Consider the following 19,151-nt stretch of genomic DNA (forward strand, 5'->3'; position numbering starts at 1 on the left):
CCGAGATCCCGTGAGATCACGTGCAATGCATCTGCTTGCGGACCCTCGCAGGGCGAGAAACGACCCAGGAAAAACACCTCACTACCCACCACTTTATTGCAAGAAAAGATCATTAATTTCGCGAAAAGATCATTCATATTCAGGAGTTCACTTGCTGCTGTTCGGGCCATTCGCTTTGGAGTTGTTGTGTCTGTCTATCGACCTCGCTCGTCTGCTCGAGCAATTTGATCCCTAAGCTTCCGTCATGTCCGTTTCCATGAGGTCCGCTCGGCTTGTGCGCAGCAATCCTATCTTGCGGCCCAACTTGGTCGGTGAGTTTTCTGCTTTCCCCTTGCTATAGTACAAGAATTCGATCGGAGCCTATTTATCTGAATCATGTTTTGTTGATGTTCATTTTCCTTTCAATAGCCGGGTCGCGCTATGCTGGGGCTTTGGGTGCGGCCTCCGCCGCAAGCCTTCGATTAAATGGCAGAGGGTTGCCTTCTCACGTATCAGCTCTCGCTATTTTAGTTTCACACCGTGGGTTTGCTACGGATCATTCGACTTCCACATCCAGTTCGTCAGACCCGCTACCACCTCCCGGCTTCAACGCGGAGCAGGCTAAGAAGCCGCTCCCTGCAGACGTTGCGCAATCGGCGAGTACCAAGGCAAACCAGCAGGCGACCCCCAATTCCGTGGTATCAGCCCCGTCACAGAACAGTGTATTAAGCAAGGGGAAGGCAGGCGAAGTAGGAGTGGCAAAGCCGGCTACGGAGGAGGAGAAGAAGCTTTCTGAGGAGCAGAAAAAGGAGACCAAGAAGTTGACTCTTGGGCAAAAGATTAAGAAGGAAGTTCAGCACTACTGGGATGGCACGAAGCTTCTTGCTACAGAAGTGAGGATTAGCTCTAGGCTAGCATTGAAGATGGCGGGAGGCTATGAGCTCAGCCGCAGGGAACATCGACAGGTTTGTTTTTTATTTCCTCTAGACCAATCTATGGGCCGCTACTAACCGTCTGTTACTTTAGCTGAAACGAACTGTTACGGATCTTGGCCGACTGGTTCCGTTCTCGATGTTCGTCATTATTCCATTTGCCGAGTTGTTGCTGCCCATTGCGCTAAAGCTGTTCCCCAATCTCCTGCCAAGCACCTACGAGGGCCAGAATGCCCGTGAGAAGAAGGCGTTGAACCTGAGATCCACCCGAAAGGAGGTCTCTGCTTTCCTGAAGAATACACTGAAGGAGTCTGGCCTGCCGGTGACTGCAGCGACTGTCAAGAACGAAGAGTTTGCGGACTTTTTCAGGAAGATCAGAACTACTGGAGAAACACCTTCTACAGAGGATGTCATCAAGGTCTGCAAGATTTTCAAGGATGATCTGACCCTGGACAACTTGTCTCGCCCTCAGCTTGTTGGCATTTGCAAGTATATGAACTTGAACTCATTTGGAACCGACGCTATGCTCCGTTACAACATCCGGCATCGCATGCGTCAGATCAAACGTGACGACCGCGCGATCTTCTACGAAGGCGTCGAGTCGCTCTCTGTTCCCGAACTGCAGATGGCCTGTGCTTCGCGTGGTATCCGCACACACGGTGTTTCTCCGGCTCGCCTGCGCGAGGACTTGTCCGTGTGGCTGGACCTTCGTTTGAAGCAGGGTGTTCCTTCGACCCTGCTGGTGCTCAGCAACGCATATGTCTATGCGCAGGCTGGCAAGGAGGCAGAAATGTCCTCCCAAATTGATGCTCTCCGCCTTGTTCTTTCTAGCATCCCCGAGGAGTTGTTCCACGAGATTGAACTTGAGGTGCACAACGCCGAGGGGGCTGCCACCAACAAGCAGCGCCTGGAGGTTATTAAGGAGCAGCAAGAGCTCATCGAGGAGGAGAACGAGCAGAACAGCGAGCACGAGGAGAAGGGCCTGGCAGCTCCCAAGGACACTGAGGATATCGACGACAAGGAAGACACCAAGCTCGAGGCGAAGTATGCCGAGCAGTCCACCGAAGGCACCGAAGCCCAGCAGGACGGAGAGAAAGCCAACCGGGCGCACACTGCTGCGCCAGTGAAAGCCAAGGAAGAAAAGAAATAGACGGGCGGATAATCCTCTGTGCTATTCTCTTTCTTGTCCATCTGCGCGCTGCTTTTGATGTTGACTGTATTTTGATGGATGTGGCAGGCGTTCTTCTTTCGCTTTTTGGCCTTCTCTTCCTCCTCCCCATTCTACCTTTTTTATACTGTGTTAATGTCCATACGATAGAACTTTCTTACCCTCTTTTACCGGCTAAGGTTGGCATCCCTTGTTCGCCAGCATCTTGGCGGAAGATGAGCTGCCTTGTTCATACGCCTGCCAGTCTTCTCTTTTCTTATTTCTTGTCATGTATCAATTCATAGATCTTTGGGAGGAAGCGAGAGCATTAAAACTGATCCTGGGGTGATTGTTGATTTTGTCTTTGTACTGTGGTCATGTTTTCCGCCGATTACACAAACTGAATATACCTCCAGCACTATAAATATAACCCATTTCACTCATCCAGTCTGTATTAGTTTACTAGTTTTGTCTGCCACAACCAACCAGTAAACTCCTCATCGCGAATAGCGAATCAACTTGTTAAACAGGAGTCCAGCATCAAATCATGCGGGGGGGTGCAATTATTTCGCAGTCCCCACCGAAGTTGTATTCCCCATTGCAGATACATCCCTTCACTTGTACCAACATCTCGTCGTCTCAACTCAGCCTCAGCACACATGCCACGCCTGAATCTCACTTCTCGGGTAAGTCGATGCATTTAATTCCTGCTTCTAGACCTAGGCCCGTTCGAGTGCATTCCAACCTTGGCTGTTAGTAAACATACAACTAATCCTGGACCTGTGGTTTCTTTTTTTTTTTTTTTTTTCGTCTCTTTCTGAATAGAATGCGATCGAACGATTGAGAGCGTACACGCCGCCTCCCACCAACTACGATTTGGTTCCGTTGTCGCGACGCGCGGCGGTGCTGGTTTTGCTCTATACAGATGCCAAAGGGGATCTTCGGGTTGTTGCTTACAATGCGAGCGCAGACGTTGAGTTCCTGTACCTACCTATCTTTTCTACATATCTATCTCGTTAATTCAGCCACTGATGGTTAATACTATAGATGCAGGCCAAGCAGCCCTCCCAGGCGGTACGTCAAGATTATTCTCTAGTACAGAAACTAAATAAAACGAACAAAAAAAAAAAAATTAGGAAAATCCGACTCCCTAGAAGAAACCCCCTTCCAAACCGCCCGCCGCGAAGCCAACGAGGAAATCGGCCTCCCCAACATCCACCACCACCTCCCTCGTCCCTTCGCCGTCCAGCACCTCTGCGAGAGCTCCCTGCTTCCCTGGCCCGCACGGAACTCGTCGTGCGGGGGGAAGAGAAATGGTATCGGGGGACATGGACGCAGTGGTATGGATCTCGTTGGAGAAGTAGGTTCTCTCTTAATTAAAGTGCATGTACATGTACATGTATATATACAGACAGTATAGCATAGGGTATGTATAGAATCACATTATACACTGTTAACTGAATGGTGTAATATGATAGTAGAGTAGAATCCGGCTTCTTTTCTTTTTCTTTATCTCTTTCTAGAACTCAAAAGTTAGTCTTCCAGAGGATGGATCTTTGTGTAATAATCTCATGTTTGACATGAACCATGTGGTCCTGGTATTAAAATAAGAAAAAAGAGACGGAACATTCCAACAAAGGAATGAGAGAAGAAAAAGAGAAGAAAGAAAGAAAAGAAGAAGAAAAGATGCTGGCATGAATGCCATGTGACCTATCACTGGTATCCTGCCAGGTTTGAGCCCTAGAGACTCATGTTCTTCTTCGTACCTCAACTCAAGTACCTGCTCTGGTTCATGGGATTGAACTCCTAATGATATTTCTATCCGCAAGTTCCAGATAATAATGACAAATTACTCTGTACCGCAACTAACTATAAATTCAAGTTCGTGTCTCGGGTGAAATCCGGCCGGAAGGATTGCATGAACGACAGCCCAGTCCAACAGCCTCGAATGGCCTCGATTGGTGCTGATGATTATTATGATCTGCTGAGGAGATGTCCAGCTGTCCGGCTGTCCAGCAAGTACCTACGACGTTCATCACGGATACACTCCAGAGTTATTCTAGCAACTTATAACTGTGTATGATAGGACAGCAGATGGAGACGATTACGATATAAATAACTCGGTTAGATCAACAATCCAAGGTCAGCCTGCACAGGCGGTGCAGGACGAGGGGCCTGAAGTCTGACATCCCTTGCTTCAATGTGTCACCTTCATGAAGCTATCCGTGTCCATATTCGTTGAAGTCGTTCGTTTCGAAGTCTTGGGGCTTGAAGAACATACACACCACGAATCTAGGGGTATTTATCTTACGGATTGCGAATAAATAAATAAATAACAATTTGTATACTCATAATCATGATCCTCCCTTGATTATTTCCCTCTTTTTCTTTTCATTCTCTTTCTATCCCCAAGATATGATACGATGCTCTTTGTTAACATCTTACTCTGCATCAACAGTCCGTGGGGTCTTGTGATCTAAAAAGAGAGAGAGAGAGAGAAAGAAAGAAAGAAAAGAATGAAATAAAGGAAGAAAAAGAACATGCGAAACTAAGAAAAGGTCTCCATCTTTAAACTATTACGACTACTTCTACTTCGTCTAATTTATCCCGGCTTGATTCCACTCAGTCACACTGCAGCTTTCGGGCTGAACTTTCGCTTGTTATCGACTTCCTCCCTCGCTTTTCCTCCTTTCTCTTCCATCCCATCTCTTTTCTTTTCGACTTCCCTCCTCTTGGGAATGAGAGGGAACTCTTGTATCTTGAGTACTCACCTTCCCTCCTCAATTATGTTGTCACCCTCGAGTCACGCCCTTGCCAGACAAGCCCCTCCAGTAAGGCCATCCCGGTCTCTCGAGGGTCTGGAGCAAGTCATTCCTCCCAGACCCCCTCTTTCACCTATTCGTCCACTCCTACACTTGGATAAACCGCTCCCGCAGCTCCCGTCCAAACCGCTGCCAGATACCCCATCCCTGACAGGCTCCACGCCGTGGAGCGACGACAGCAGCACCGTCAACAGCTTCGAAGAAGACGACTACGAAGACGACGAGGGACATCGCCGCCAATCCAGCGTGTCAACGGAGAGCTATCCTGTATTTGTCCGCTCCGGCTCGGATGATTTGGCCGACTTTGTCGATCATCCTGCCGTTTCCACTTTCCATCGCGTGGAGCCCGACGAAAAGCGAATAACCTCGTCGTCCTGGGCCATCCACACCCTCCTTGCCGAGAACCGTTACAACAGACCACCGCATTGGGCCTCCAGCAGAGTTGGGCCGAATCACTACTTTCGTGAGAAGAAATGGGATTTCTTTCCCGAGCTGGCAACGCCGCCGTCGACACTTCACCAGAATGCGCCCCACCTGCCCCCCAAACCACGGAAGAAGGATAGCGGGCGATTGAACAACTTAGTGCCCGCCGCCTTTGATTTCTCCTCCAAGCATCGGGGCCGATGGTCCCCCCCCGATAAGGGCAGCCTGCACGATGTCCGCAACTCGATACGTTCCTATGTCCAGCGACGAATCTCTCGCCATTCCGTCGAGAAGGAAAAATCTAAACGGAAACTTCGCCCAGCCACCGCTCCGTCGGAGTGCACCCGCAAATATACTCCTCCTCAACGGACTGCCCCGTCGACTAGTGACCGCTCCGACTCCGGGAGATCCACCGCCCCGCAGGCCCCCCCTCTGCTAGAAGTCGGTGAGAAGACGCTACAGATCATCTCTGTCCCCTCAACAGCCTCTTCGAGCGCAGGAGAATCCGAGAAGCAACCGAACCCCATCATCCCCTTTAACCGCACAAAGCAGCTCGCCGTTCCCATTACCCCGTACCAGAAGTACGGGGCTGCCATCTGGGATAAATCCGGCAAGGAGAAACGCATCAGTTACCGCCAGACACATAAGGTGCGATTCCCAAAATATCGCAAACCAGCCAAAAATGGGTTTGTGTCTTCGGCGACACCGCCTCTGAGCCATCCTGCCCGGTCTCAGTTGCAACAGAGTACACGCGACTGCGTCCGGGCCTTCCAGGATGGAACTAGTCAAGTACTAGTTGCCATTGAAGGGGCGAGGAAGAAGATGATCGGGTCCAAAATTGACAGGAGACGTACACAGTTAAAGTCGCAAATCCGCTTAATTGGGCCCGTCAACCCATATACTACCTACGGAGCTGATCCGTGGGTGTGATAATGTCCTGCAGGTCAAGTTCTCTTTCCTGTTTTGGTTTGTTTTTCTTTTTTTTTTCCCATCTACTGTCCAGGTCGACGCTATTTTCCTTATAACTTTTGTATCCTGGTCTTCTTCACGACCGCCTCTCCTTTTTGTTTTTGTTTTTTTTTTTTAATCATCCATTCCTGCTTTTCCCTTGATTTATTCAAGCGTGCTCGTATTTTTTTTTTTTTGGCTGGTATGCCTATTTGATATCCTTTCTAAGCTTTATGTTCGGTGTTACGGTGGGAGGGCAAGTCCCGTAGAACGGGTCATTGCATTACTGTATTATTGCCAGCGTCTCTAATATATATTTTTGACATCCTTTGAGGCACTGCCCTCGATTCCGTAACTTCGGAGAGTTAAATAAAAAGCGTGGCAATGTCTCCGTCCTTGCTGGTCGCAGGATGATAGTTATGTAGTGTCATCCACGCAGTGGGAGCGACTCAAGTCAGGCAAAGCAACAATAGCTAGGTCCTCAATATATTGAATTACCAATTGCGACTGTGGAGTATAGACTTTCCTGTGCGTTCTAGAATACCTTTTAAGGAACGGGTCAAATAATTCAAGTTCCTTACAGCCCAGTCTCGACCAGGTAAATAAATTCCCTCCTGTCACACAACGCATCAGGAGCTCGGAGCTCGAGCTCTTCACAAACCAGGTAGATGAAATGACTCCCCTGTACTCCCTCTAACAGCAGAAGCAGCAGAAGCAGCAGCAGCAGCAGAAGCAGCAGCAGCAGCAGAAGCAGCAGCAGCAGCAGCTTGGGATGTATCATCCGGCTATGTGCGCATTCCCGGTTGGTTTCCCCGCCATTTTGGCCGTTTCTCCGCATGCAACCACCAACGTCACCTGCTCCTGTTCCTGGCCGGCCCTCGACGGTAACAAGTGAGAACTCCTCGTGTTTCATCCATCCGCCCATCCATCTTCTTCTCTCTCTCTCCCTCTCTCTCTTTTCCCCTTCCCCTGTAATCTCATCTCCCTCGCTCGTTAGATTCATTCCCCCCTTGCTGGCCTCGACTTCTGGACCCGCTCACTATGGGTGGAGACGTGCCCCGACAAGCTCCTAGTTCACTTCCACGCGCCCCCAGTGGCCCCGTTGGCCAGCGTATCAAGTCCATCTACACAGACCGGTTGAACCAGTTTTCTTCTCGAGGACAATATGAGCATCAGAACTTGATTGGGTATGTTCCGTTTAACTATTCCTTCCGGAAAGCCTCACCGCAGCTCAACGTTGTCCTCCGGCCCTTCCGTTCCCCGCATCTGGAAGAACCCTGGAAGGATGACCAGGATGGGTACACCGCTAATACTATGCTAGAAAGCTGTTCGAAGCTGTCAATTCCGACAAAGATCACGTCAAGCTCTCCGTTTACTCCGTCCCGGATCTGCAACGCCCGACCTTCGACGAAGCTACCTCCCATGACTTCCAGCCCACCCATATCGGGGCCTCGTTTGGCCCCAGTTGGTCCACCCACTGGGTCCGGATCAGACTAACTATCCCCCAAGACATGCTCGAGAAAGAGCGCTTGGAGTTCCACTGGGATGCGAACAATGAGGGCCTAGTCTGGTCGGAAGACGGTCGCCCGTTGCAGGGCCTCACTGGAGGTGGTGAACGTGTCGAGTGGATCATCCCTGACGCCTGGCGCGACGGGAAAGAGCATCTCTTCTATATCGAGATGGCTTGCAATGGAATGTTTGGAAATGCCCCGGGAGGGGACTCCATCCAGCCTCCATCACCTGATAAATATTTCACTCTGAATACCGCACGCATCACTGCTGTCAATCTGGAGGCCCGGGCGCTGTTCTATGATTTCTGGATCATCGGAGGTATGTTCTGTCCGACTCTTAACATGCAGCAATGTCAATCAATATACTGGTGTAAGTCTCAGCCAGGCTAATACTCTCGTAGATGCTGCCAGGGAGTTCCCCGGCGATGGCTGGGAGTCCCATGAAGCCAACACGGTGGCTAATTCCATTATTGACACTTTCATTGCCGGCAATGGAAGCAAAGAATCTATCAAAGAAGGGCGCCGGATTGCGCAGAAGTATCTTGGTGGTCAGGTCAATTCCTCAGAAGTGTATGAGACGGATACAGACCCAATTGTGTATGCTATCGGACATTGCCACATTGATACTTGCTGGCTCTGGCCGTGGGCAGAAACTAAGCGCAAAGTTGCTCGCTCATGGTCTAATCAGTGCGACCTTATGGACCGCTACCCAGAGCACCGATTTGCTTGCTCTCAGGCACAGCAGTTCAAGTGGCTTAAGCAATATTACCCGTCTGTCTTTGACCGTGTGAAAGGCTGGGTGAAAAAGGGCCATTTCCAGCCAATTGGTGGTAGTTGGGTTGAGCATGATACGAACATGCCCAGTGGTGAATCCCTGGTGAGACAGTTCCTCTACGGACAAAGGTTCTTCGAAAGCAATTTTGGAGAGCGCTGCACCACTTTCTGGCTCCCAGACACCTTTGGCTACTCCACACAAATCCCCCAGATTTGCCGATTGGCAGGCATGAGTCGCTTCTTCACCCAGAAGCTCAGCTGGAACAACATCAACAATTTCCCCCACACCACCTTCCAATGGGTTGCCCTTGACGGTAGTCAGGTCATGTGCCACATGCCGCCGTCCGAGACCTACACTGCGAGTGCACACTTTGGCGATGTGAAGCGCAGTGTGACCCAGCACAAGTCTTTGGACCAAGACAATACCTCACTCCTGGTGTTTGGAAAGGGTGACGGTGGCGGTGGCCCTACTTTCGGACATTTGGAGAAATTGCGTCGTTGCCGTGGCCTGAGTGATAAGGTGGGATTGCTTCCCCGAGTGAAGATGGGAGAGTCGGTCGACGACTTCTTCAAGAGACTTGAGAAGAAGGCTTCCGACGGTACCAAGTTTCCTACATGGTATGGAGAGCTTTATTTCGAGCTGCACCGCGGTACTTATACCACGCAAGCAAATAACAAGCGCAACAATCGCAGAGCCGAATTCCTCCTGCGGGAGCTCGAGTACCTAGGGACACTTGCGTCATTAAGGCAGCCCGACTATAAGTACCCGAAGGAGCACATTGATGACATGTGGGAAGGTGTGCTTTTGTGCCAATTCCACGACTGTCTTCCGGGCAGTTCTATCGAAATGTGTTACGATGATTCAGACAAACTCTATGCGGAGATCTTTGAGACTGGGCTCAAGGCCAGAAAGGAAGCCCTTCAGGCTCTAGGTTTTGGTGAGGGTGGAGCAGACTATGTGGCCCTTAACACTCTACCATGGGATCGCTCTGAGGTGGTCAAGCTTCCTGCCGGTATAACCGCCTCAAACGGCTCTAAATATGCCGTGATGTGTGGAGGGTCTGGGGTCATTCCTTGTCCCCAAGAGCATACAAATAGAGTTTCGGAAGTGACCGTAAGCGAGGTTCAACCAGGTGTGTTCCGTTTGGAGAATGGCAGACTACGGGTTGATGTCCAGGACGGTGTTATCGTGTCGCTATTTGACCTTGATATTCAACGTGAAATCGTCGCGAAAGATGGCAAAGCCGGCCAGCTAGTGATTTTCGATGACAAGCCACTCTACTGGCAGGCATGGGATGTTGAGGTCTTCCATCTCGAATCAAGAAAGGAGCTGCAGTCAGGCAAGACCAGCATCGCTGAACGCGATCCCTACCGTGCCAGTGTAGTCACCGAAACGAGGATCAGTGAAGACAGCTGGGTCAAAACTACCATCAGTCTAGCTGCTGCTATTGAAAATGAGCCTTCGTACGTTGAATTCGAGAGCGAGGTGGAGTGGAGGGAGACCATGAAGTTCCTGAAGGTCGAGTTCCCTGTCGATATCACTAACACAGAAGCCTCCTATGAGACTCAATACGGTATCATCAAACGTCCCACGCACTACAATACAAGGTATGTCTTTGTATTTTTCATTCCCCCTTATGGAAACCGAAGCTCACTAATTTTACAGCTGGGACATGGCTAAATTCGAAGTCTGCTGCCATAAATGGGCCGATCTCTCGGAAAGCGGCTATGGCGTCTCCATCCTCAACGACTCCAAGTATGGCTTCGCAACCTGCGGAAATCTCATGCGTCTTTCTCTCCTCCGTGCACCTAAGGCTCCGGACGCGCACGCAGACATGGGTCGACACCATATCCGCTATGCAATCCTTCCCCACCTCGGAGCCCTCGACGCCCGTACGGTCCGAGCAGGATACAACTTCAACAAGCCGCTTGCCCTTCAATCTTCTCCCACCAAACAGGAAACCCTCACCTCCACTACAAACTTGTTCCGAAGCATACGCCTGACGGGTTCTCCGTCTCTCATTTTAGACGTGGTCAAACGCGGCGAAGACGACGAAGACGTATCTAGGGATACCCTCCCGCGACGCGCAGGGAAGAGCATTATCCTTCGGATTTACGAGGCTCTGGGTGGCAAGAGCCGCGGAGTCATCTGTACGACGCTCCCGGTGAAGAAGGGTTGGAAGTGTAATGTCCTGGAGGACGACGAGATGGCTCTTGATATTGGCAGCAAGGATAGACACGGCACTGTGGCTATCCCGATTGAGTTGAGGGCTTTTGAGGTTGCAACTTATCGGCTGCAGCTGTAGATATTCCTTTGCTCTCCTGTCTAGTCTAGTCTAGTCTAGTCTAGTTTCTATTTTATTTTCTTTCATGAAATTTGATTTTCTCATTCGTTCATTTTATTTCTGTTCTCTGAGTCCTGAGTGTATGTTGTTATTGTATATCATCGCTCTCTAAACCCAAAGAAACGCAAAGAGTAGGAATGAATGATCTTGTCGAAATGATATCATGGTTAAACACCCGGAGAAAAAAAAAATATATGGAGTGGATATCAGAAGAAGAGAAAAAAAAAAAAGACAACAATAGAACAAAATAAAAAGCATGTTATCAATTGAGTCAAGTCAAGTCAAGTCAAGTCATTCAATGAATCCAAAACAAGGAAGGACCACCGCAACAAATAACAACCCCCGCCCAAATTCTCATTTTTGGTGCGCCTAAGCTCCTAGCGTATCAAAGCGGACAAGAAGCAACAAATGCAGATAACCCCAAGGGGGGGGGGGAAAGACCATCCTAACTAACAACCGCAACTCCTCTGTGCTGTGGAATGAATCGTACAGAATTGGGAACTAAAACTAAAACAGGGTGAAGAAGAGAATAGGCGAGAAGAGAAGAATATGAATGAGTGAGTGAGAGAGAGAGAGAGAGAGAGAGAGAGAGAAAGAAACAGAATTAATCTCTTCCATAACTAATCTTCAATCGTTTGGATGGAGGCTTATCGTCGTCTCCGTCGTCTTCGTTCTTGGTATCCTTGGTAGACTTCTTTTTGTTCTTCGATGACGACGAGCCCCTTACACTGCCCGCGGCGGATGAGGCGTCCCCGTTATTGGGCTTTCCAGTTGACCCGTTATAAGCTGATGTTGGGGTTGGGGCGTGCGAGGGGGTTGTTTGGGCGGAGGAAGGAGGGGGTGAGTCCTGTAGCGAGTGAGTGAGTGCGATTCGCATGTTATGTTTAGATTGCGTTCCTTATCCCGAAGCTCTATGTATCACGGGAAAAAAAAAAAAGGAATAAAAGGGACGTACCCGCATAAAACTCGCCGAACTTCTTGAAAACACGCGGTCGTTATCCGTGACCTGGGCCTTGCGTCGGGAGGCCGTCCCTACGCCCGACGAGAGGGACAAGCCCGCGCCGAGACTCGAGCCGCTTGAGGAGCCCTTGATATACGTGTCAAACCCCTTGATGATATTTCCGGCGGTTGTTTCTTCCAGGTAGGATTGTTCGAAGCGGTAGATTTGTTCTTCGAGTTGAGCCTGTTGCACGGTTTTCATTTAATACCACGCACATTATAGATTTGAACGAAACTCGGGATAGAAGAAGAAGAAAAAAAAAAAAAAAAAAAAAAAGGAATACCACTCACCATGCTTTTGTCCATAAGTCGCTTTTTCTGCAAAGTATCCCGTAGCTCGCGCCGTAGCTTCTCGTAGTAGGGTAATCCGCGATTCACCCGCATCTGCTCCGTGACATCGCCATTGATGCTGCCATTTGCCGTTCCATTCGGGTTCGCTGCGTTGTTCGATGTTGGCCCCGTCCCAGTTCCAGCACCCGCGCCTGTCCCTGACCCTGACCCTGTCGCTGTCGATGCTGGAGTATTTGCGGAGTTGCCCGCAACGGAGGCAGAAGACGGTGCGGGCGGAGCGGATTCAGTCATTTTCCCCCCTTGTGTCCCCTTGGGGTTCTTTCTTTGCCTTCGGGGTTTTGCTTCGCTCGCGACACGGCCAATTAATTAGCGGACTAGTTGGTCTACCCGATAAGCTGCTTGTTGGTAGGAAGCTCCGATCGCGAGTGGGCTGTGTGCAGGTCAAGTTAGTTGAGTTGGAGGTTTGTGACTTGTCAATCTTATCGGCGCAGTTGAAAGTGTTTGTCTTGTTTGCATCCGACCCCATCTCATCTGCAGCTACGGAGTACCTAACTAACTAACTTATCCGTACTTGTCGTCGTCATCCCCATCGTTCATCCCCTTTTTGATTCTCGTTTTGATATAGTTGGTTGTTTCCTAGCTTTGCTACACTTGAACCAATGGAGATGCACCATATGGGAATGGATATGGATCATGGTCATGACCATGGTGATGGTGATATGGATATGGGACAATGCAATATGAATGTGAGATTCCTCGTCTTCGTCTTTGTCTAGCTTGTGATGTGATGATTCTTTGATACATCATCCCCCCCCGATATCCTAAGGGGTATGTATGAGGCGGGTTCTTCGTTTTGTGGATGCTAATACATGGGATTCTAGATGCTCTTTACTTGGTCGACCAAAAACCTGTGTATTATTTTTTCACGATGGCGAATTACCGGTCCTCTGTCTCTTCTCGGTTCCTTGGTGGTCATTGTCATCTTGACTGCGGGATACGAAGGAGTTCGACAAGTTACCCGTCAATATGAAGTGGCGCATGCTCGACGATTAAGTGCGTATTCTTCGACTGCGGTCGGAAGTAAGTTGCCCTCATTTGTTTTGTTCTTTCTATGAACTCTAGACTTTACTCTGTACGGATGTGGGAATTATCTTGGATCCTGAAGTTGGCTGTCCGATCCGACCCTTGCTGAGCTAGAGTTCTCATTGACACCCTATGTAAAAGGCAATGAGATCGGCAACGATGCTATCACAGCCGATGATGCCCTTGGAAACCAAACATACGTCCCCGACACGAGCTCACCGCTACTTGTAGGTAGTGACAACAAGAGGGCTATTGAGCGGAGAGGAAAAATCACCATGGCAGCGCTATATGCGGTCCAGGTGTTTTATAGTTTTTTTATCATGTAGGTCGAAACCTCGTATATCTTGTTCTATTTCCAAGGCTGAGATGCTGAACCATTGGCAGGCTTCTCTTCATGACCTATAATGGTTTCGTTATGCTTGCGGTTGCTGTGGGGGCGTTTGTGGGATATTTGGCTTTTGGGGAGAACATGTCGGCCACCAAATCAGTTGCCTGCCACTGAGAGCGTCCCAGTTTGCATATCTCGTTTCGGTTTTGTTTGCAGAGAGAGGGGTTGGCTGAGAATTCTGGCCCGATTCAGCCACTGCTAGCATTAGGTATGCCTTGTCTTTCGGTAATAGGTCTTTGCATATGAATTCATTTAATCCCCAGTTGCACTTCGCGTACTTGGTTTATCAAGGGACTTCCACATCACTGCCATCGTCTCCAAACCCAAAACTGAATCCACCAGCTTCTGGCTCAGCACCGGCATTCTCTGCATCTGCTTTTCCATGGACGATTTCATCCCATTTTCGCTTCTTGCCCTCGGATTTGTTTTTAAGCTCCTCCAACCCCTGCTCTAGTAACTCTGGGTGGGACTCGCGCATATTTGCCACGAATCGCTCGTAGGGGTTGTCAATGTCTTTGCGGAAACCAGAAACTTGGTCTGCCTTGTTGGACAGGAAATCCAGCGCGGCCGCCAAGTGGGCTCGAGGAATGAAGTTTTGAGTAACAGCAATCGCGGGTTCGATGTTGACGACCAAATGCCACCACCCTGAAGGAACATGAAGGATTTCGCCTTCTTTACATATCCCTTCAACACAGCCTGGTGTACGTCGCGCCTCGGCATGAAAGCCTAGAAGCCACTCCGCGATACTTAACGGTGAAGTCACCTCGCTCTGGTCCTCTGATACGTATACACCGGGCGGAGGGGGAAGCTTCGAGGACGAAGGGAACATAATCCAGTACTTGGAGCCTCGGATGACCGCGTTCCAGGCGCTGGTGGCATTCGGGTCCTTGTGAAACGTACTTCCTGACCGTTCGGGCCCAATGATAAGCCATTGTCTGTCGGGGCGGTCATTCCCCAGGACTGAAAAGAGGTCCTCCCCAAAGCATGGTGGCGGCCAGTATGCTGTTCCAGGTTCCTGGTCCAGGGGACCAACCTTGAGCCCCATCTTGGAGACGAATGCCCTGTCAAAGAGATACAAAGGGCTTTCATCGGAGTTGTATTTTATGTAATCCACATATGTTTTCAAGGGCCAGTCCACCGCCTCCGCGCGAAAAGGAGTGTCTTTGTGCTTCACTAATAGTGTTTCTACCGACCAATTATGATATGCTGGCCACTCCTTCACTGGTTCTGTGAGGATAAAGGGACGGTCGGTCCATTTCTCCTGAAATTCCTCGGGAGAAAGGTTAGGCAAACGAACGATTTGATTCCTAGTGGGAATGTTGGTCACATAGGACTCCAAAGAAATATGCGCGCAATAGAATGGACGATGAAGGGCGTCGGAGAACAAATTCGAACAGTCCACGAAAGAAACTTTAGATGGGGGGAGGTTTAGGTAGGTTGCGCGCCATGTTCCTCTCCAGGCGAAAGAGGCCGGGGGAGACCTGAACTTGACTTTAGTACAAAATTCCACGCACTACGGCTCTCTACTTATCCAGTCTTCTGAAAGCTAAGTCCCTATCCAATCTTACCTGATAAAGAAGGTTTTCCAGAAATCTTCCGCTCGGGTGAAAGCATAAAATGCCTTACATGTTTGCCCTAGCTTCAAGAGACTTGGGCAATCCAGGTACTCCAGTAGGACCAAGACTAGCTCATCGGGCAACAAATTGAATGTCCCAATCACATCTCGAAGGTTCTCAGCGGCAAGTAAGGCATTGCCACTCGGTTTGACTCCTAGGGGATGACCGGGGATTGCATCATGTGCAGGTGAATCATCCACAAAACTCCCGTGGTCGGATAGGGTGGTGATATCCGGCATTTTAGTATGTATAAAAAAACACAACACGCTATGCCGGTAGAGTGTGGCGGTAGAGGGAAGATAATACCTGTCAATCAGATAGAAATTTCTCAGGAAGGATTATATAAAGAGTCCCTGGAATGAGGGATCCCTCTCTCACTCAAAAGAACATGAATAATAGAACTTGAACAAGACTCTCTCTCTCTCCAAACAAGAGAAGAAAAAAAATTGTGAGGCAGAATGTGGGATAAGATGCTACAAAGGGAAGGCGGTGGCAATGAGTTGGGCAGAAACCCGATTCCAAAATTACAGGCGGGCAACGTAATTTTGTATACTAGTGGCGGTAAAAGTGAGTAACAAAAAGACCGTACGAAGCAAAGGGGAAAAAAAAAAAAAATTCCTCCCCCCCAATGGAGAAAGAATAATTCTTTCCCACTACCAAAAAAAGATCCACATTTACTCTCTTCGCTCTTCCATCTTTTTTTTCACCCTCTTCTCATCTCTCACAACTTTTTACACATCATCTACCCTTATACTAGTCCCTGTAACGTCTCTTATTTGGAGACTCGCGGTTCTAGTTATTTCATCCTCTGGTGAAGAAGTCTTTCTTGACTCTGAGATTTTCTGCGACTACACCCCACTGGGCTTCTGTCGCTAAGGAACAAACCCTTCAAGTTCTTACCCAAACCCCCACTGTCTTCATCGATCACAGTACTTGACTGTGGTCATTTCGATACAACTTCGCAATCATGGCTTCCAACGATAAGGGATTGGAGGAAATCCCCGACAGTATGTTTTGTCTTTGAAAATCTTTTCCTCCTATGTGTTTCCCCCACCTGGTGTTATTGTGGCAAGGGTTTTTCTTGCGAGTTGAAGAGAAGAAAAAAAAAAAAAAAAAAAAACAGGAAAAATCTTCGCACCTCCTCACCACAACACAAATGCTCAGAAACTAGGAAATAGCAGATTTGTCTAACGAGATTTTTTTGGGGATTTATAGGTCAGATCGAGTCCAACTACGATGAGGTCACCGACTCTTTCGATTCTATGGACCTGAAGCCCGACCTGCTTCGCGGTATGTAACACTTTTCGGTCTGCTCCAAGTGGAAGATGAGAGATCAGAGATGCTGACAGGCAATTTTTCGCGTTCTAGGTGTCTATGCTTATGGTTTCGAGCGTCCCTCTGCTATCCAGCAGCGTGCTATCATGCCCATCATCAAGGGTAAGTCTCAAGTGGTTATACAAGGCTAAGCCGCAAATTTGGATGTTAACACTACGTTATAGGTAACGATGTCATTGCTCAGGCCCAGTCTGGTACTGGAAAGACCGCTACTTTCTCCATCTCCGCTCTGCAGAAGATCGACCCCAACGTCAAGGCCTGCCAGGGTCTGATCGTTGCTCCTACCCGTGAATTGGCCCAGCAGATCCAGAAGGTCGTTGTCGCCATCGGTGACTTCATGAACATTGAGTGCCACGCCTGTATCGGTGGTACTGCTATCCGTGATGATATGAACGCTCTCCGCAACGGCCCCCAGCTCGTTGTCGGTACCCCCGGCCGTATCCACGATATGATCCAGCGTCGTGTCCTCAAGACCGACCAGATGAAGCTCTTCATCCTCGATGAGGCTGATGAGATGTTGTCTGTAAGTGGAACCATCACCAGCCGAACAAGAAAGAAACATAAATAGAAAAGATCCTAACAAGCCTGCTTAGCGTGGTTTCACCGAGCAAATCTACGACATCTTCCAGCTCCTTCCCCAGTCCACTCAGGTCGTTCTGCTCTCCGCTACCATGCCCCAGGACGTCCTCGAGGTCACCACCAAGTTCATGCGTGACCCCGTCCGTATCCTGGTGAAGAAGCAGGAACTCACCCTGGAAGGTATCAAGCAGTTCTACATTGCTGTCGAGAAGGAGGAGTGGAAGCTCGACACCCTCTCCGATCTCTATGAGACCGTCACCATCACCCAGGCCGTCATCTTCTGCAACACCCGCCGCAAGGTCGACTGGCTTACCGACAAGCTCACCGCCCGTGACTTCACTGTCTCTGCCATGCACGGTGACATGGAGCAGTCCCAGCGTGACGTTATCATGAAGGAGTTCCGCTCTGGATCCTCCCGTGTCCTGATTGCCACTGACCTTCTGGCCCGTGGTATCGATGTCCAGCAGGTCTCTCTGGTTATCAACTACGATCTGCCCGCTAACCGTGAGAACTACATTCACCGTATCGGTCGTGGTGGTCGTTTCGGTCGTAAGGGTGTTGCCATCAACTTCGTCACTGCCGACGATGTCCGTATGATGCGTGAGATTGAACAGTTCTACAGCACCCAGATCGAGGAGATGCCCATGAACGTTGCTGGTAAGTGCACCCGGACCCTAAGACTGTTGCAGGATGCATGCTGACCCATTGCCTTAGACCTCATCTAAATTCCCTAACCTCCGAGCCACCTAATGTCTGTCGATGCGGATAACGAATGCAGTTGCCAATAACGTTCCAAGGGTCAGTTGCGGTGGGAAAAGACTTGTTTTTGACATCGTTGCAGCTTCTCTTGGTAAAGGAGAACCCTTCAAAAAGTGGCTTTCTGCGTCTCCAGCATTTGTTTTTGTGTTATCAGTAGCAGGTGGGGGTTACACTGGTTGTAGCTCCGGTTTGTCTCCATCAACTGCTGTTTCATGATTTCCTTTATTTTCTATGCTTATGGAGATGCGACATGTTTGTGCGATTTATTGCTGTAATTCATGATTCTCTTCTGGAATCATTTTCTTTTTCCAAAGATTCTTTTTCCTTTTTTCCCCTTTTCCTACTGTGTACTCCACTCGCTGTTGTTGGTTAAGGATACTGCGTCCAGATCCCTAACCAAGGTGCCGAGTAAAACAACAAAAAAAAATGTGATTATTCTGCGGGCAATGGGGTGGATGAATACCCACCATACATACGTGATCATGGATTTGGGGTGGTTGTATACCTGCTTTTCAGTATGGAGCACAATAGACAAAGGTAAATGCCATTCCGTTGAGTTCAATGTCAATGTTTTGGGGTGTAGTGTAGCTTTCCCAAGTATCACCCATTTTCCCTTTTCTCTCAGAGGCCCACCATCTCAAAAGTCGCAACCCCCGACCTCTACTCTGTCAACCTTCATCCATTCTTCACCATCCGAAGCAATCACAATGGAACCCCCCAAAAGACAATGGGACCCAAGTGCGCCCGCCATGCTCTGGGCTCACGAAATGCGCCGCGAAAACATCCAACTCGTCAACCAAATCGACCTCCTCCAAGCTGACCTATCCTCTGCTCTAAGTACCATAAACACCTTGAAAGAGACCATTGACGTGCTCACCCTGCAGTTACAGCATTCCCAGCACGAAGCGGATCTCCGACAGAACAGCTTCGAGAAGAAGCTCAGCGAACTGGAAGAAAGCTACCAACGCCAACTTACCTCGGCACTTGGGAGGATCCAAACGCTACAGAACGAGAACTCCCAAGTGAGAGGCAACCTGGATGCCTTTGAGACAAAGTACGCCGCGCAAGCTGCCGAGTGGTCGCGGTTGATGGAAGGGTTGTTGTGTAGCAAGAGAGATACTGCAAGGAGTGGGGCTGGAGGTCATAGTTCGCTGGGATCTCTGGAAAACAACCAAGGCTAGTTGGATATCGGTAGATAGATTCCCCGGTGTTCATTTTTA

General features: G+C 49.3%; 9 protein-coding genes across 9 annotated transcripts; 7 read left to right on the forward strand and 2 right to left on the reverse strand.

Moving 5' to 3' along the window:
- The first annotated feature begins 91 nt into the window (after window positions 1-91).
- On the forward strand, window positions 92-2,435 carry P175DRAFT_0466702 (MRS7 family protein). The gene is made up of 3 exons (XM_040894918.1): window positions 92-140; window positions 221-944; window positions 1,006-2,435. The coding sequence occupies exons 2-3, from the start codon at window positions 387-389 to the stop codon at window positions 2,059-2,061; spliced, it is 1,614 nt and encodes a 537-aa protein (XP_040748956.1). The 5' UTR covers window positions 92-140; window positions 221-386; the 3' UTR covers window positions 2,062-2,435.
- A 282-nt stretch (window positions 2,436-2,717) lies between these two features.
- Window positions 2,718-3,668, forward strand: P175DRAFT_0496278 (uncharacterized protein; the record flags this gene model as incomplete). Its single annotated transcript, XM_040896116.1, has 6 exons — window positions 2,718-2,744; window positions 2,884-3,003; window positions 3,084-3,132; window positions 3,195-3,418; window positions 3,479-3,484; window positions 3,582-3,668. The coding sequence occupies 6 exons, from the start codon at window positions 2,718-2,720 to the stop codon at window positions 3,666-3,668; spliced, it is 513 nt and encodes a 170-aa protein (XP_040748957.1).
- A 1,176-nt stretch (window positions 3,669-4,844) lies between these two features.
- Window positions 4,845-7,146, forward strand: P175DRAFT_0535901 (uncharacterized protein; the record flags this gene model as incomplete). The annotated part of the gene is made up of 2 exons (XM_040900272.1): window positions 4,845-6,227; window positions 6,952-7,146. 2 exons carry the CDS (start codon window positions 4,845-4,847, stop codon window positions 7,144-7,146), a joined length of 1,578 nt encoding a protein of 525 aa, XP_040748958.1.
- Window positions 6,837-11,179, forward strand: ams1 (alpha-mannosidase). Its single transcript, XM_040897967.1, has 4 exons — window positions 6,837-7,438; window positions 7,573-8,081; window positions 8,164-10,144; window positions 10,203-11,179. The coding sequence occupies exons 1-4, from the start codon at window positions 7,293-7,295 to the stop codon at window positions 10,840-10,842; spliced, it is 3,276 nt and encodes a 1,091-aa protein (XP_040748959.1). The 5' UTR covers window positions 6,837-7,292; the 3' UTR covers window positions 10,843-11,179.
- A 306-nt stretch (window positions 11,180-11,485) lies between these two features.
- Window positions 11,486-12,462, reverse strand: P175DRAFT_0526597 (chromatin modification-related protein EAF6/MEAF6; the record flags this gene model as incomplete). Its single annotated transcript, XM_040899478.1, has 3 exons — window positions 11,486-11,728; window positions 11,837-12,064; window positions 12,172-12,462. The coding sequence occupies 3 exons, from the start codon at window positions 12,460-12,462 to the stop codon at window positions 11,486-11,488; spliced, it is 762 nt and encodes a 253-aa protein (XP_040748960.1).
- A 374-nt stretch (window positions 12,463-12,836) lies between these two features.
- P175DRAFT_0512289 (low-affinity Cu transporter) lies at window positions 12,837-13,756 on the forward strand (the record flags this gene model as incomplete). The annotated part of the gene is made up of 4 exons (XM_040898656.1): window positions 12,837-12,917; window positions 13,053-13,251; window positions 13,396-13,576; window positions 13,639-13,756. The coding sequence occupies 4 exons, from the start codon at window positions 12,837-12,839 to the stop codon at window positions 13,754-13,756; spliced, it is 579 nt and encodes a 192-aa protein (XP_040748961.1).
- Window positions 13,757-13,928: 172 nt separating this feature from the next.
- On the reverse strand, window positions 13,929-15,930 carry P175DRAFT_0519199 (putative F-box and JmjC domain protein; the record flags this gene model as incomplete). Its single annotated transcript, XM_040899089.1, has 2 exons — window positions 15,211-15,930; window positions 13,929-15,123 (listed from the first exon to the last, which is right to left on the reverse strand). The coding sequence occupies exons 1-2, from the start codon at window positions 15,495-15,497 to the stop codon at window positions 13,929-13,931; spliced, it is 1,482 nt and encodes a 493-aa protein (XP_040748962.1). The 5' UTR covers window positions 15,498-15,930.
- A 1,236-nt stretch (window positions 15,931-17,166) lies between these two features.
- On the forward strand, window positions 17,167-18,041 carry tif1 (putative eukaryotic translation initiation factor 4). The gene has a single exon (XM_040901139.1). It carries the CDS (start codon window positions 17,265-17,267, stop codon window positions 17,871-17,873), a length of 609 nt encoding a protein of 202 aa, XP_040748963.1. The 5' UTR covers window positions 17,167-17,264; the 3' UTR covers window positions 17,874-18,041.
- A 597-nt stretch (window positions 18,042-18,638) lies between these two features.
- On the forward strand, window positions 18,639-19,112 carry P175DRAFT_0526600 (uncharacterized protein; the record flags this gene model as incomplete). Its single annotated transcript, XM_040899479.1, has 1 exon — window positions 18,639-19,112. The coding sequence occupies one exon, from the start codon at window positions 18,639-18,641 to the stop codon at window positions 19,110-19,112; it is 474 nt and encodes a 157-aa protein (XP_040748964.1).
- Between the last annotated feature and the right edge of the window lie 39 nt (window positions 19,113-19,151).

This window comes from Aspergillus ochraceoroseus (assembly GCF_002846915.1).
Source record: "Aspergillus ochraceoroseus IBT 24754 chromosome Unknown P175scaffold_10, whole genome shotgun sequence".
NCBI classification, from domain to species: Eukaryota; Fungi; Ascomycota; class Eurotiomycetes; order Eurotiales; family Aspergillaceae; genus Aspergillus; species Aspergillus ochraceoroseus.